The sequence below is a fragment of the Plectropomus leopardus genome, chromosome 11, assembly GCF_026936395.1.
Source record: "Plectropomus leopardus strain MGB_pleo_1.0 chromosome 11, ASM2693639v1, whole genome shotgun sequence".
In the NCBI taxonomy this organism is placed as follows: domain Eukaryota; kingdom Metazoa; phylum Chordata; class Actinopteri; order Perciformes; family Serranidae; genus Plectropomus; species Plectropomus leopardus.
In genome coordinates, this window is record NC_142186.1 from 14,887,258 (window position 1) to 14,902,508 (window position 15,251).

General features: G+C 39.6%; 1 protein-coding gene across 4 annotated transcripts in view; it reads right to left on the reverse strand.

The window, feature by feature from the left end:
* The window catches only part of cdkal1 (CDK5 regulatory subunit associated protein 1-like 1), a 306,706-nt gene that overhangs the window by 256,233 nt on the left and 35,222 nt on the right, over positions 1 to 15,251 (reverse strand). For all 4 annotated transcript variants that reach the window (XM_088084047.1, XM_088084048.1, XM_042489706.2 and 1 more), the window contains exon 4: positions 2,587 to 2,671. In XM_088084047.1, the coding sequence (XP_087940173.1) occupies positions 2,587 to 2,671 (85 nt within the window). The remainder of the gene's footprint in view (positions 1 to 2,586; positions 2,672 to 15,251) is intronic.

Consider the following 15,251-nt stretch of genomic DNA (forward strand, 5'->3'; position numbering starts at 1 on the left):
AGGCATCTGCAAATGTGTGTGTGAATTTTAAGTGTGTGTGTTTGTGTGTGTGTGTGTGTGTGTTTGTGGTACCAGGAGGTGCAGGCATAACGGCCAGCGTGTGACTGAGCGCGAGGCAGCCCGTGTGCCTGCCTCCTTCTCTAAATCATATGAAGAGAAGCCAAGGAAAAATGAGGGAATTTTTTTTTTTAAACTGAAGTGGGCATTTGGATTTGCTTTGATCCCGTACCCCTCATTTTCTGTCTCCATCATGCAAGCAGCAAATGATAAAAGGCAAAAAAGAACGGAGAAAAAAAAAACAGCTTTTCTTACATTCCTCCTGTGTGTGTGTTTGTGTGTGTGTCCCTCCCAGTGAATAGAGCATTAATTGCATTAGCATTACAGCTGGGTGATTTCCACTCATAGAACAACTCTGGAATCAACTAAGAAGACATTTTCAAAGTCTGAAGTATGTTATTATTTTGTGCATTTCAATTAAAAAATTCTTTGTGTAGAAACTGGCATGATAGAAGTGCCAAAGAGTGAAAGAGAAAGTGAGCATAAAGAGATGGCCCGAGCAGAAAGACAGGAAGATTGCATTGATGAAGTTGGCCAAATTAACTGTTCACCCTTGAAAACTGTAATATTTCTGTTACTTCTGTTACTCTGTTCTGATGATTCAGGCATCCAAAATGTAAAATGTGGCAGATGATAAATTGCTGCTGGTAGATTTATTTCTATTGCGGCCACTCAATTAAACCAATCTAATGTCGCCGTAATTTCTACATCTCTTATCAGAGTTAAGTAGTTCTCGGTCTCCTCCTCCGTCCACACATACCGAGTCATGTTTTGCAGAATGTCATGTGACTTTGTTGTACTTTTTCTTCTTCTTTGGGTTTAATGGCGGTTGGCATCCATAAAGTCGAATCACCGTCGCCCGGTGTTACACATCATATGAGCTATAAAAGCAAAAAAGGTCTTTCCATTGTAGTTTTGCAAAATATGCCTATTTTTAAATTGCCTGAAATACCACCTTGTGAGCATAAAAACTTTTATTTGCGATAAATGGGAGTTAATTCAAAATTGACGCATTTCCATACGGCATATTTTGGATTCTCAATTTCAATTTGCGCAAATTGAGGGTTAACAGAAATACGCCCACAGTTGTAAATTCATTTTCTGTGGATCTAGTGATTGGCTAATCAATTAATCAACAAATTGTTTCAGCTCTGAAATAGTGAACTGATGGAAACAAAGATCAAATAAGGGTTAAAGAAGAGGACCACGTAAAATATCTGTGGTGCGTGGAGTCATTTTGGAATTTATAATACAAAGCTTCTAAAATTGTTAAAGAAGCAGAGAAGTCAGGAAATTCAAAGTCTATTATCTTGATCTACATTTCATTTGCTTTTAATAACTTTACGTAATATGATATACACCTATCAACCAAAACATTAAAACCACTGGTTGATGAAGTGAAAAACATAGATCATCTTGCGACAAGTCATTGTTCTGCAGGTAAATTTTGGATCCTGGCACACACACCGCCGACCCCACAGCAGCCAGTGCAGATGTGTGTTAACATGCAGTTCCACTAATGGCCCCTAGACACAGGCTCAAGTGGATTATCTGGGTCTGACCAGACTTTAACCGGTATCAATTAAAATTTTACAGCAAAATGAAAGTCTGCTTTTCCACCTCATTCAGTGGTGGAGTATTTAAAATGTATGACAATAATGCATACATTAACAGTCACCACGATCACTTAAAATATCACTCTTATGTGATGGCATCTTATTTATCTCTTCAGTCCATAAAGTCAAGCGTTCTCAGCTGAAGTCTTAAAACTGTTTCCAAAAGCAAAATCCAGATTTTTTCATACAGTCACCCAGTGTCTCACTTACTACCACAAAAGCACACACCTGCCAGGTGTGTGTGTGCGTGCCCCAAATGAATGGAAATTAATCAAAATGCAAAACAGTTTGTAGCTTTATTTCTCTGTGTTTATGCAAATATCTTCCTCACTCTCCTTCCTCCTGTGTGTGTGTGTGTGTGTGTGTGTGTGTGTGTGTGTGTGTGTGTGTGTGTGTGTGTGTGTGTGTGTGTGTGTGTGTGTGTGTGTGTGTGTTTGTTTGTTTCAACAGTGCAGTGTGAGACCAGTGGAACAGTGAGTAGGCGGAAAATGACGGGCAACAAGATAAAAGCATGCAACACACAAACGCACTTGTGCATGAGAAAAGTGTGTACTGTATAGAAAAATGTCAAATGATTATTTTGGCAGGCTGTTTGCTGTCTCAAGAAAAGATTTTAAAATTCTAATGAATGAGTCTTTTTTATGTCATACAAATGAGTATGTCATAAACTTAACTGGTCTAGAAATAAAAAATATACTTCATGTTTATTATGATTTTTTTTTTTTAAATACCTCAGTTGTAAAAGCAGCAGCCAATTAAACTAGTCAAGGTAGATTTATTATACACTGATATATCCTAAAAATGTTTTAAATCAGCTGTTTTTCATTTTGGTTTTCAAAAACTTAACTCTTTTCAACTAGCAACATTAATAGAAAAAAAGGTGTTTGTGTGGACTTTGTGTGTTTTTCGTTACTTGATTGAGTTTCTGAAGTGGTCCTCTGCAGGGTTTTTCACAGTGCAGCTGTTGAGCACCCAAAGGTCTGCATCTGTTGGGTCATCTATAGAAAGAGAGAAAGCTGATTTTTAGTAAATGTTTTTATGGAACATAACAAGCTTGACTATCAAGAAAACCTAGATCCAACAAATTGAAACATAATCACATAACAAACAACTATAATTAAGAATACTATATAGTATAGTATAGCACAGTGTAATGAGTTTAAAGCATTTTAAGTATACAGGTATATCATTCACAGATTTGAAAAGAGTTCTGCATGCTCTCTTCTCATTAATTCGATACGTATGTGCTTGTTGTGTTGCTCATCCCCGGCTTGCCAGCAGCTAATCCAGATAGATTTCTGAGAGCCACATGAATGGGGGACCAGATTCCATCTGTGCTGGCCTCCCTTCAGCAGGCAACATTAACCAGAGTTGGTTTTAAGGCTTTACTGTTTGTTTGGTCACAGAGCTTTGATGGTACTTATTACGGTTCAGATTTCCTCTGTCTTGACTCAAATAAACTAAATGTTAATATAGTTTTTGACAAAAATGCTTTCATAACTTAAATATGTACAAAACAACAGCAATACCAGCTGTTTTTTCCAATATGCTTGCAAATTATAGTCATTTTTGGTATTGAGACCTTAAAGAAAGAATCCCATCCAGCTCCTGGATTATCTTTGACACTAAAAGGCTGGAAACACTCAAAACAGCTAAGAAGTTCAGCCTGCTGCGAGCTGCCATGCAATGCCTTAAGAAAGTTGGGCTGCTGCTCGGAGCTGCAGCTGTTTTGTTTCTGCGGCAAAGTCGTGGGCATAGAATATCCAAAGCTATTCAGTAAAGTCTTGTGAGTCCTGAAACATGTCAACCTATGTCAGAAAGAATATCTTTCCGCCTGGAACACTCAAACATGCATCCCTGCCACAGAAAAATCTAATTACCTCAGCAACCCTTTCTCTGCCATTGCTTGGTGTGGTATCAGCTGGGGTCTATATGCTGGATTATAAAACTTCTGTTTATTGGCTGTGACCTTGTTCTCCTTGCATGGGATCCTCAGACATGGAGATTTATACTGGCAGTTGGTTGCAGCTTAAATGACAAATAAGAAATGCATCTACCTCTTCAACCCACAGATCCTTATTCATTTTGCTGTTAGCATTATAGATACACAATGTTGGATTTCTTACCAATATCCAGTATGCCAATATATAACAACTTATTTGGCCGATAACCGATATCAATATCCGATATATATTATATATATATATCTATATATCTATTGATCTATATCTCTCTCTCTATATATAGACCAATATATTCATGCTTTTCCTACCCAATTTTAGTGCTATCAAGTCTTCTCTGAATGGAATTAACATCATTTTTTGCATACTCTTATCTGGCACACCAGCAAATGAAGACATAAAATACAACGCTTTTTTAATGTATGTAATACTCATTCATTTTGTAAAATAGGAAAAATACTTCAACTTAGGGTTGATGTTTTGCACATGTGATATCGTCAGAAATCAGCGTGTTGGCCAATTCCAATATTTCTTTTTAAAGCCAATACATGCAGACACCGATAACGTGCCGTTTCTATCATGCATCCCTTGTTAGTATCAGTGATGTTGTCAAACAGTTACACTAATGAGCAAGAAGGTTCGTTCTGGACCTTGGGGCAGTATCTGTAGTATCGACTTACTTACTTACTAGGATTTCCTGGGCTTTCAAATGCATCTCACAAAAATACATGAACTCCATTACCTATATTGTTACTTAAACTAAGAGGGTCCTTTAAACATATGCTGACTTGATGTAGACACACACAAACACAGCAGTGTATTGCTACTTGTGAAGTTAAGCTCGGCTGCTGCTCAAGACGATGGTGGCAGGCTTTGCATGGCACTGCCAGGAGAGCTGTCACACACAGACACACATAATCGGGGGTGCACTGTGGTGGTGGGGAGCTAGAAGCCTGCTCCTTCACACCACATTGAACCAGATATTTCACTTGGAATCCACTTCCCTGCTGCAGTCAAGCATACACACACCCCACTCACAGTGTATCTCCTGCATTAGTTAACTTGATACACACCCTCAAACCTGTAACACACAAACAGGTCCCAGGAAGAAAAGGGAGATTATCCACCACATCACACCTTACCTTCGGTAAACTCTCCTACTCAATCCCTCACTTCAAATAACACACACACACACACACACACACACACACACACACACACACACACACACACACACACACACACACACACAGTTTCCCAACCAAGGACAACAGCAATCATCAAATTATTCACAGTAAGACACAAATAAAGCTAGACATCTATTCACTATTATTCTTCATGAGTTCGTCAAATAAAGATGAGACATTGAGTGCCAATCTCAGCACTTGTGAAATAATCCTGTCCTGTCAGACTGTCTAAGGTTCTGACACAACACGGTAACAGTGGGTTGTTGTTCAATGTCGGGCTGTCGGTGAGCGTGTGTGTGTCCCACAGCATCGGTAACAGTCAGTCCCTGTTGCCTGTTTTTGGCTGTCCATTCACCAATGATTAGATCACTTCGATGAGTAAGAGGAGCAGCTGTTTTCTCAGCTGAAGTACAGTTTTAGACCCCGTAGAATGAACAATGAAGTTTCACCTTTGTTTTTATAAAATTGGCTTGTGTTATTAATGTGCTAACTTGCTGACAGCATCTTGAATCTGTCCTGTTCGTCTTCCCTTTTTGAAAGACAGACACAGAATACCGTCCCCTGCTAGTATGGAGAGTTATTTTCTCTCACTCATGCATAAACATACCTGCGAGTTGGCTGTTGGCTATAGTCTCTGTGATGTATTCATATGCATCTATTTTGGCCACAAAACAGTTCTGTAAAGTCTAATTGATGTGTCTGGGCCTTTTAAATTTCAAAAAGTTAAATTAAAACCCTTTAAAATGCTGGTTTGCCAGAGTTTAGAAAAGACTAATAAGACAACAAATGTCACAGAAAAAAATCCTTTCAAAACTTTTAACTCAAACTTTTCAGGCATTGAGGTTATACTGCATGATTTAATATTTCAGGACTTTTAACCAGCTGTAGAAGGAGTGGATATAGAAACCACTTAATCTATTAAAATGTGAAAACACAGCATTGCCTTGAGGTGTGTTTGCTGATTATATCAGACAGTAGGCAAGGCTTAATGAAGTCTCATAAAAACAGTAGCACAGCTGCATGTCTTGTAAATGCACCAAACAAATGTGAGTCACACTGGTAGGACATGAATCATGTGCTGAGTTTGTTTGTTTGGGCCTTTTTGTGTTGCAAGGTATCATCTTTTTCTTTTAATGGCATTGGGACAATAATTAGAAAGAACAAAAAGTGCTGAGTCATCCGTAAGCTGAAATGCAAAACTATAAAATGTGTGTGTGGGTTAGAGAGAATATGTTCAGCTGGCAAAGGATGCCCATTATTACTACCTTTATTTGTCTAGGCAACCAACACACACACATGCACACACACACACACACACACACACACACACACACACACACACACACACACACTCATAAGCAGGACTAATGGGAGTGGTCTCAGCTGTGTGGCTGCTGTCTCCTCTGTGTCCTGAGGGAGGCTTTCCAGACCAACAATAACAAGCTCTCCATCAATTACACACACACACACACACACACACACACACACACACACACACACACACACACACACACACACATACACACACACACTCAAAACAGATATGAACATCTGCAAAACACTCCTATCTACAGAGTCTGCACAACTTACCAGTACACAGAGACAAACTATACCGTGAAAAGTAAAATTATGCCGTAACTTAGAAGCTTTTGCTTGTGGGTTATATATCAATCCACTGATTCTTTTTTAATCAACTGATCATTGACATAGCCTGTAAAATGTATGTTGAATTTCATAGTCCTATCAAAAAAAAGATAATCTTTGCATTTCTTTTCAAAGGTGCAAATGTTTGGTGTTTTTAGTTTTTATTACCTAAAGTGGTAAATTTACCTAAAGTTTACCTAAAGAGGTATATTTGATGCTAAAATTACAATTGATAATGATTTGATGATAACTGATCAATAATTTCAGTACTATATTAAATATTGCTCCCTCATTGCTGTGCTTGCCCATGACATGTGTTATACAACTGGCTTCTGTTCACCTTATTTTCCATCCCTGAGGCAAGGAACCCTGTCCAAATACCCAAACTAAGGACTACTTCTCTTGTATTTATGGCCTCAGACCTCTATGGCCCTTTCAGTCAAAGTGGCAACAGTAACAGATGTCCTTGATCCAGCACAGGATCAGAATAGGGGATACACAAGTACAACAGTCCATCCACATCCAGTGGCAAAAGGTTGACAAAATCAGACTCCAGCAGCAAAACATGTGAAGACCTGTAGTAGTACATGTATTGGTGGCAACTACACATCCTCCACTGTTGCTAATACTGCTGCCAGTGAACTGAGGGTCAAACCAACCACAAGGCACTGAAATTAATCAAGGCAGTAGCTGCCTCTCAGTCAGAAAGGGCTTTAGAGGTTTAATCTCATGGCAACAACCAGAGCAATATACAGATGCCTGAAGCTAATTTCAAAACTCAAATTTTTCACCTTGTTATAGCTATGGGAATACATCTTCATTCAACTCTTGCCATTTTTGCACGACAAGACAGGAATATTTTTGATGCCCCGACTAAGTGATGGTGTTTTTTTAGTTCAGGATCACGTGTACTGCAGTGTTACAATTAAGAAAGCTATGGTAGGTGGCTTTCTGTTTCTTTGAAATCACGACAATTGTTGGGGCAGCTGGTGAAACTTTCCCATGTTTATTGTTGCAGGGACACCAAATGGAGCTTAAGAGATGAGCAAATTTGATTGAATGGAGAGATAAAGACCATGTTGAGCACTTAAGTACACAGGATCTGGTTAAAATATTAGAGATCTAAACTTAAAAGGGGCAGAAATTTAAATAATTCTTAAAGATGAATCATTGTGCAAAAAAGTTAACAAGCTGCTTCATTTTACTTCCATGAATGTAGATGTTGCTGCAAATGCAGAAAATGCAAAAAAAACAAAACTTAATTGTGAAGACTGTAAATCTGTGGGTTTTGTTGAACAAAAAGAATATTGCAAGATGGGCCTGATCATAGAACCTTGCAGCTCAAAGTGAACCCAATTTGAATGAGATGCAGATCACTGGATATATGAGCTATTCAGTCAGGTCAAATAACTTTTGCTGAGCTACCTATTTTTCAGACAGTGCAAGCAATGTCTAATAACGCATAATAGGAACGTCACGCAGAGGTGAATTAGAAGCAGAGCTGGAAAGTAAAGACCGACACTGATGGGTCCGAAATGACACAAGAAATCATACATCTCCACAGCTGCCACTGCAAATTACTGCCTGGAGACACCCTTACTCCTCCATGAAATTCAGTCAGAGGAATAACACCAGAGTCTATGGACAGCACTGACAGTGGCTGTCACGCTCTCAGTGACAGCTGCTTCTGCTGAGAGAACTTTATCTCATTTGAAACTTATCAAGCCATAACTGCCATCATCATCCATGTCACAAAAATGCAGTGTACTGGCTGTCATTAGTAGTAACTCAGACTTGGCGCAGCTGCGACAATAATGATCTTAATGATGACTAAACTTAAAAGATACAAAAATTATGCTTTACTAAAAGACAAATATCCATTGTATAGGGCAGCGGACAGAGCAACACTTAAAAGGAAAGCATCAAGCCGCACAAAGTGCTGTCAGTCTAGAATAGCTTTACTTTTAGGGAACATGTCATGTTATTAATTCATAGGCCTAAATGTCGGTTTTTCTGTTCATCTCTCCATCAGTGTGGGAAAGTACCCCAGGGTAACCTTCAATGACTCAGCATTTAAGTGTACATAAATTCCTACCACTCTAAGAAATGCTATTGGGAAATCTCTGGAAAGGGAAATTTGCATAAGATTTGCATAGGTATGGAGATACAGCCAATGACGGAGGAGGGATTTCATTATTTTTGCAGATCGCGGCCATCAGGCAATTATCTGAGAAGTTGTTAAAACAGAATGTGCACAAAAACTGTTGACTAATCTTTTATCTGATAAAGAACAGGCCCAGAGGGTAAGACAAGCATCCTGTTATGTGTTTGAGAGTGGGTGTGAGTATCTGTGTGTGCGTGTGTGTGTGTGTGTGTGTGTGTGTGTGTGTGTGTGTGTGTGTGTGTGTGTGTGTGTGTAAGAGAGGGTGTGTGTGTGTACATGTTGCAAAATTAGTCTATGTTAGCCCAGCATTAAACCTGCAAACTGAGAGGAAGTCATAGCTTTAAAAGGAGCCTTTATTGTCCCGGTGCGGTACAGTGCATTCTGGTAGTATCATATCTGGTAGTTCTGTAGGTTTTCTACCTACCACAGTCCTTTTTTTTCTCCGTTTTCTCTGGTCATACAGCTCCAATTTTCCATACGTGCACATCTACTGCAAAGACAGCCCAGTTTGCGGGGGGGGTTCTTTAAAAATCCATCTTTCCAGCAGTGAAATACTACTTCCGTAATTACCTGGGATCAATTCACTTACAATCAGAAAACGATTATACCTTTTCCTCTAATGTGTGACTAATGTGTGATGTGTAACTGTTAATAATGCAATTGCTGCCTTAGAACTATTGTAGGAGTTCACACATAGAAACAATTTAATAAGGCACATTTTTAATTGATTAGTTCATGGAATGTTTTTTATCTTTAGTTTTGCACAAAGCTGTAGTAGTAGAAGGTGAGCTTTGGGTGTACCTTACATACAAATATCTCTGTCTCCTATAAACACACACACACACACACACAAGTGGAATAATGACACTATTTCACTCAGTCTGCACCCCACAGATGAAAAGCCTATTTTATATTTTATCCAATGTAAGATATATATCCCATTTGACCACAACAGCTGACCCCCAAATAAATTGTTTTTTTTTCTTGGTGTGTGTGTGTGTGTTTGAGAGTTTCTCCAATAAGGCATATAAGGAATTCCACCCCTGTCAAACAGTCGACCCCACTATCCCACTATACACAAAAGGAAAATGACCCGTGGATGTGTGTGTGTGTGTGTGTGTGTGTGTGTGTGTGTGTGTGTGTGTGTGTGTGAGATGTAGTGAATTCTTTTAGAACATTACCACCAACTGATCCAAATGACAGAATCTAATCCATGAGGTTCACTTTGGTGTGTGCTTCTGTGTGTGTGTGTGTGTGTGTGTGTGTGTGTGTGTGTGTGTGTGTGTGTGTGTGTGTGGTGTGTGTGTGTGTGTGATATTCACCCTTAATTCACCCCGCAACCAAATCATACAAGAGAGACCAGGATATTGGAAAGGTAACACCTGGGGTCAGTGTGTGTGTGTGTGTGTGTGTGTGTGTGTGTGTGTGTGTGTGTGTGTGTGTGTGTGTGTGTGTGTGTGTGTGTGTGTGTGTGTGTGTGTGTGTGTGCGCGTGCGTGCGTGTAACCATATACACAAGGTCATACATAACACATTTCAATAGCACTACTCCCTATGGAGATTAGGAGGAAGTGTTATAGGAGCAGGTGCATAGATCGAATAAGTATGGATGGAAAGATGGACAAAAGAAAGAACAAGTGAGCGCTAGGATCAGATGGCTGCTTGTGTGTATAAAAAGAAAAAACAGTAAAAAGGATTTAAGGAATGGGAAGGACCAACAGCCATTGAGGAGAGTCATCCTGAGAGAGGACTCAAAAGAGAAAAGTGAATGTGAAGTGGAGGCAGGTGATACTCAATACCCAAATGGGTTTTGGGATGACCACCAATGTGGACAAAAATGAAGGAGAGACAGAGAGACAAAATGAGATTTGAAATGAAGAAGGAGGAGAACAGAGTGGTGGAGATGAAAGTAGAAAACACTGAGTGAATGGAGGGGAATAAAGAGGCAGGACAGGGGGGAAATGCAGCTGAAAAGAGAAGTGGGAGAGTGTCATCAGTGAGTGTCCCACTCTGATCTCACACAAAACAGCTGTTTCATAAACATCATAATAAACATACATTTTATGGCTGATATGTTTTAGCACACTTGTCACATTTGTGTGTGTTCATGTTTGAATTTCTATAAATATTTTGTTTCAGACAGAGAAAAAAAAGATGTATTCTGCTGTATTTGCACATTATAGCCGCTGTCAGTGTACCCACAGGTGTGTGCAGCCAGCACCCCACAGAGAAACTGAGAGGAGGCTCAGCTGTAGGGTCAGAAAGCAGCAAAAAACATAAACAATAACAGACAGAATGGGAATAAGGGAATCTCCCTGATCTCCCATGTATCCTGTTTGCAGATGTGTCAATTCAGAAATAAAAAAAAAAAAATCAAATTCAACTCTGTTGCTTAATGTAAATAGAAAACTGTTCACACTTAAGTGTTAAGGTGTGATGTTTTGTTTTCTTTAAAGCAGCTGGTTAAAGCTATTACATTTAACCATTAGTTGCACTTTTACCTTTGTACAACATAAAAATAAGATATAACACAGTTGCATGTAGAAAGGCATATCTGCTATTGTGACAGCAGAACAATAGCATGCCACATAATACTAAGCACAATGTAAATACACAAAGTTAATTTTGAGCACAACCCTGGATGCAGGAGTGTTTTTGTGTTATTTTACATGATTCATCACTTGAAAAGCCCATCCTCCAGGTAACATCCTCCTGAGATGTTTTTAAATTTTTTCATAATGGCAAGGGAATCTGGGACTAAAAATATCAATAATGCAAAAAGGTCTACATCTTGACTCCACACTTACCAAGAATTTTTATCAGGTATAGACGGCTTAGGTATATGTTGCATACATGGGAGTGCTTTGTAACTTAACAATTGAGTTTGTCCTTGTCCACCATGACACCTACAAGACCATAAGTGCTATGACTGAGTCGAGGTGCGGTGGCTTGCATGTATCGAGCCAGTGAGAGTGGAAAAATAGCTGTTTTTCAAGGACATCGACCATAGAAAATGGGGCAATGGTATATTCTGTCTTCTATGCTTCCACTGCCATGTGTATGTGTGTGTTTTTACACAGAAAACAACAGAATCTATAAGTATCAGCAGCATGCAGTGGTTAGCACTGTCACCTCTCAGGAAAGGTGAGACCCCTCTACCTAGCTGAGGCCTTTCTGTGTGAAATTTGCATGTTCTCCCGGGGCTGCAACAGTTTCCTCCCCCAGGCAAAGGCATGTAGGTTGTGTGAGTTGAAGACTTGTAGATGTAAATGTGAGTATGTGCAAGATTTCTTAAAGCAACGCCTCCAATACCTTACAAAAACACGCACACAACATAGGGCCGCACAATTAATCGAATATTAATCTTGATTGCCCACAATTAACACGTTGGACTGCAATATTAACAGTTAAAAATGTGTACTCTACTCTTAGAAAACTTGAAACTTCATGTCAAATCAAGTATTCCTTAAACTAACTGCCAGCCTCCACGTTTAGGGGAACTGTCTTTGTGCACACGTAATACTGAAGCCTAAACTATCTAAATGCAAGGCCCAGCATTTCCACAAAGGGATTCACAGAGTCAACCAGGGACAGAATGGCATTTCTCACTAAAAATGAAAGAAATAAGCTTCCAAAGATATAACTTGAAGGGAGTAAAGATGGTTTTCAGAGTTGTCTCAAATAACAGTATTTTACTGGAGACACCAGAGTAAAAATGAGAGCCACAGACACGGTGGGAGGTAAGAAGGGATGGGTGTAATTCTTATAGCGTTGTTAAGATCCTATCAGCATGCACATACCTGCTATTTTATCACAACATCCTGAAACTACCATCATTCTTTTACACCCTCTTTTCCCCAAGCGTAACTTTTTCTTTAATCGCCTCTCTTCTCCTTTCCATTTTCCACATATTGCCCAAACACTACATTTCCCCTCCTCTCCCATCTCATTTAACCACCATATATAACACCCACTCACTTTTCCTCCTGCATTCTCATGTCATTTTCTAACCCAGAGTTGTCACCACTTTCTCATCTTTCTCATTTCTCCACATATCAAAAGGGTCTTATTCTCTTTTTTCTTCCTTTTTGCCTTCTTCAATTTCTACTGCACCACACAAACTCAATATTAACCTCAGACTTTTCTGCTTTTCATTTTCACCACTCCCTCGCCAAAATTACAGTGTCCTCAGCTGATCAATATCTTACAGACAGATGACGCTGAATACTTTCTCTGCAGGATTCTGCAGTACAAGAGCAAAAGGAGATTGTGCATACCTAGAAAAACTTTCATAAATTTAAAATCATCCTTATGTGACATACATTTTAAGTTGAAAGTGATCAAGTCAAGTCAATCAAAACATCCCATAATTCATCAATTTTAGCTGCAGTGAAGGACAGACAACAGCTTGCTTGATCGTTTCATTTACAAAAAAATTAAATAGCTTATAGTTAGGTAGTTAAATATCATCCCCCATAATGGATGGCTATTTTACTATCAAACATATACACAATAATTCTTACTATAAAATAACAGCTATGATATGGACAATTCCAGAATGTCGTCCCTTTTGACTTTCGTGCTGCAACAAGGCTATATGTCAAAAAAACTGTTCTATAAATAGTGGGTTAATTTACAAAGGCTTACAGCAACACATTCCTCTCAGTAATTGGCACTGTGATCTAAATAATTAAAGACTTGTGTTGATGTGATTGCAATCTAAAATGAAACAGCAATCTTGCTCTCTAGCACTATGGAGCTCCCATGGTGATTACTCTGCAAACAGATTTGTTTTTGCCCTGCCAGGAGAGTACTTAGCATTTCTAGTTCTCACTGATCCAGCATCCTGCTTGGGTATTTCAGGCAGTTCAGGGAAGTTCACTGTAGTCAGATCTTGTATATTTATGTAGGAAAAAGAGCTCTGGAGACTCTCAGCTTTCCAAGCACCATAAACCTTTCATACAAGCTCCTTTAATTCTCTCTCTCGATGATAGATATATCATATATAACCCCACTTTCACTGCTATCACTGGGGCTACAGTATCATATTTTCCATTTCAGACAGACCTACTTAACAAGTTGCCAAACTTTCTCCCTCGCCAGCTATACACACAGTGTGTAAGTTATATCTGTCCCTTGTGGAGACTAGCAGGTAAAGTTAAGCTATGCAGGCATATTTAACTGTACAGAGGAACGAGGCGACAGGACTGAATGAAAAGGGTTGTTTGTACTTGCTGTCTTTGCAGTACACTAGTTCTCAATCAAATTTGGATTAAATTTTCCGATACTGATCAGCTCCACTCTCTGTGAGTCCATTCCGTCATTTCCCCAGACTACTCAGAATAAAACAAAGTATCATAATGATTGAGAAGTGCAGATTCTTCAGACCAGAGAAACAGATCCACGCTGTGTCTGATTTCCCTCTGGTCTTCAGCCATGGTACGTGATATATGAGGGCAAAGACAGAGACGTCTGAGTGTGTGTACATGTATTTGTGTGTGCGTGCAGTTTGAGTGCGACTGAGTAGAGGCAGACAGCAAGCCCTAGGGGTCAATATGATGCTCCTGGTGCTTCACACACAGACCACACCATGACCCACTTTCCATCCCATCCCACACACACCCCCACACACTCCCACGTGCACAGTTGCATGCATGCATGCACACACACATACACTTCTCTCCCTTGTTATTTCTGTCTTCTACCCTCCATCCATTCCACCCTCCATCTCAAACACATCATCTCTCTTCCTCCACTGCTCCCCCTCATCTCTCATCTTACTCACACACACAAAAAAACACACAGGACATGCTGACCTTGGGATACAGTGCAGTGGTGGTTTATAGGGGATGTATGCTGGGGCAAAGGGGTGGCTTTGGGGTGAATGGACACACTTGACTGAGCTAACAAGGCCTGTCTGGCATGTCTGGCCAATTGGCTGACTGGACAGCTGGATGCCAGGCTGTGTGGCTTGGAGGACAGGTGGACTGGGAGGCTGGGTGGAGCAGTGACCCTGAGCTGTGCATCACAATCAAGTCATATACATACAGCCTTTGAGGAAAGTGAGCTTTGCTTGGACATAACGTGATCCTACTAAATTTCTTGCTGCTTTCTCACACTGACAATTACTCTCCATCTTAAACTCAGAACAGAAGTGACCATTTAATGCTAACAGCAGCAGCATCACAGACAAGTAATTTGATCTTTGTGGCGATCCATAATAGCAATGAGAAGTTTTGGTAACATTAAAATTTAACATCACTTCTTAGGGCTGGGATGAAACAGATATTGGTTTAATGATGAGCCACAGTAAAATTCCTTACAGTTAGTTTTACCGTTTCAAAATGTAATAGTAATTAAAACTTTGATTGATTACTGTGCTTTGAAAGACTCAGTAAATACTGTCTGTCTTCAACAAAAGTGAGCAACAGTCTCCCAGACACAGGTGCAGTATGCAACCTTGGTTTGTTTTGCTATTCTCTTGTTTTCAGAGTGGGCGTGCAGCAGGCAAACCCAGCAATGCTAGTGGTCCATGTTCTCATCTACAGTGACACAGACACTGTGTAAGTATTTCAAAAACAAGCTATTTTCAATATTAATACACATTTGATATGGTGTTCATA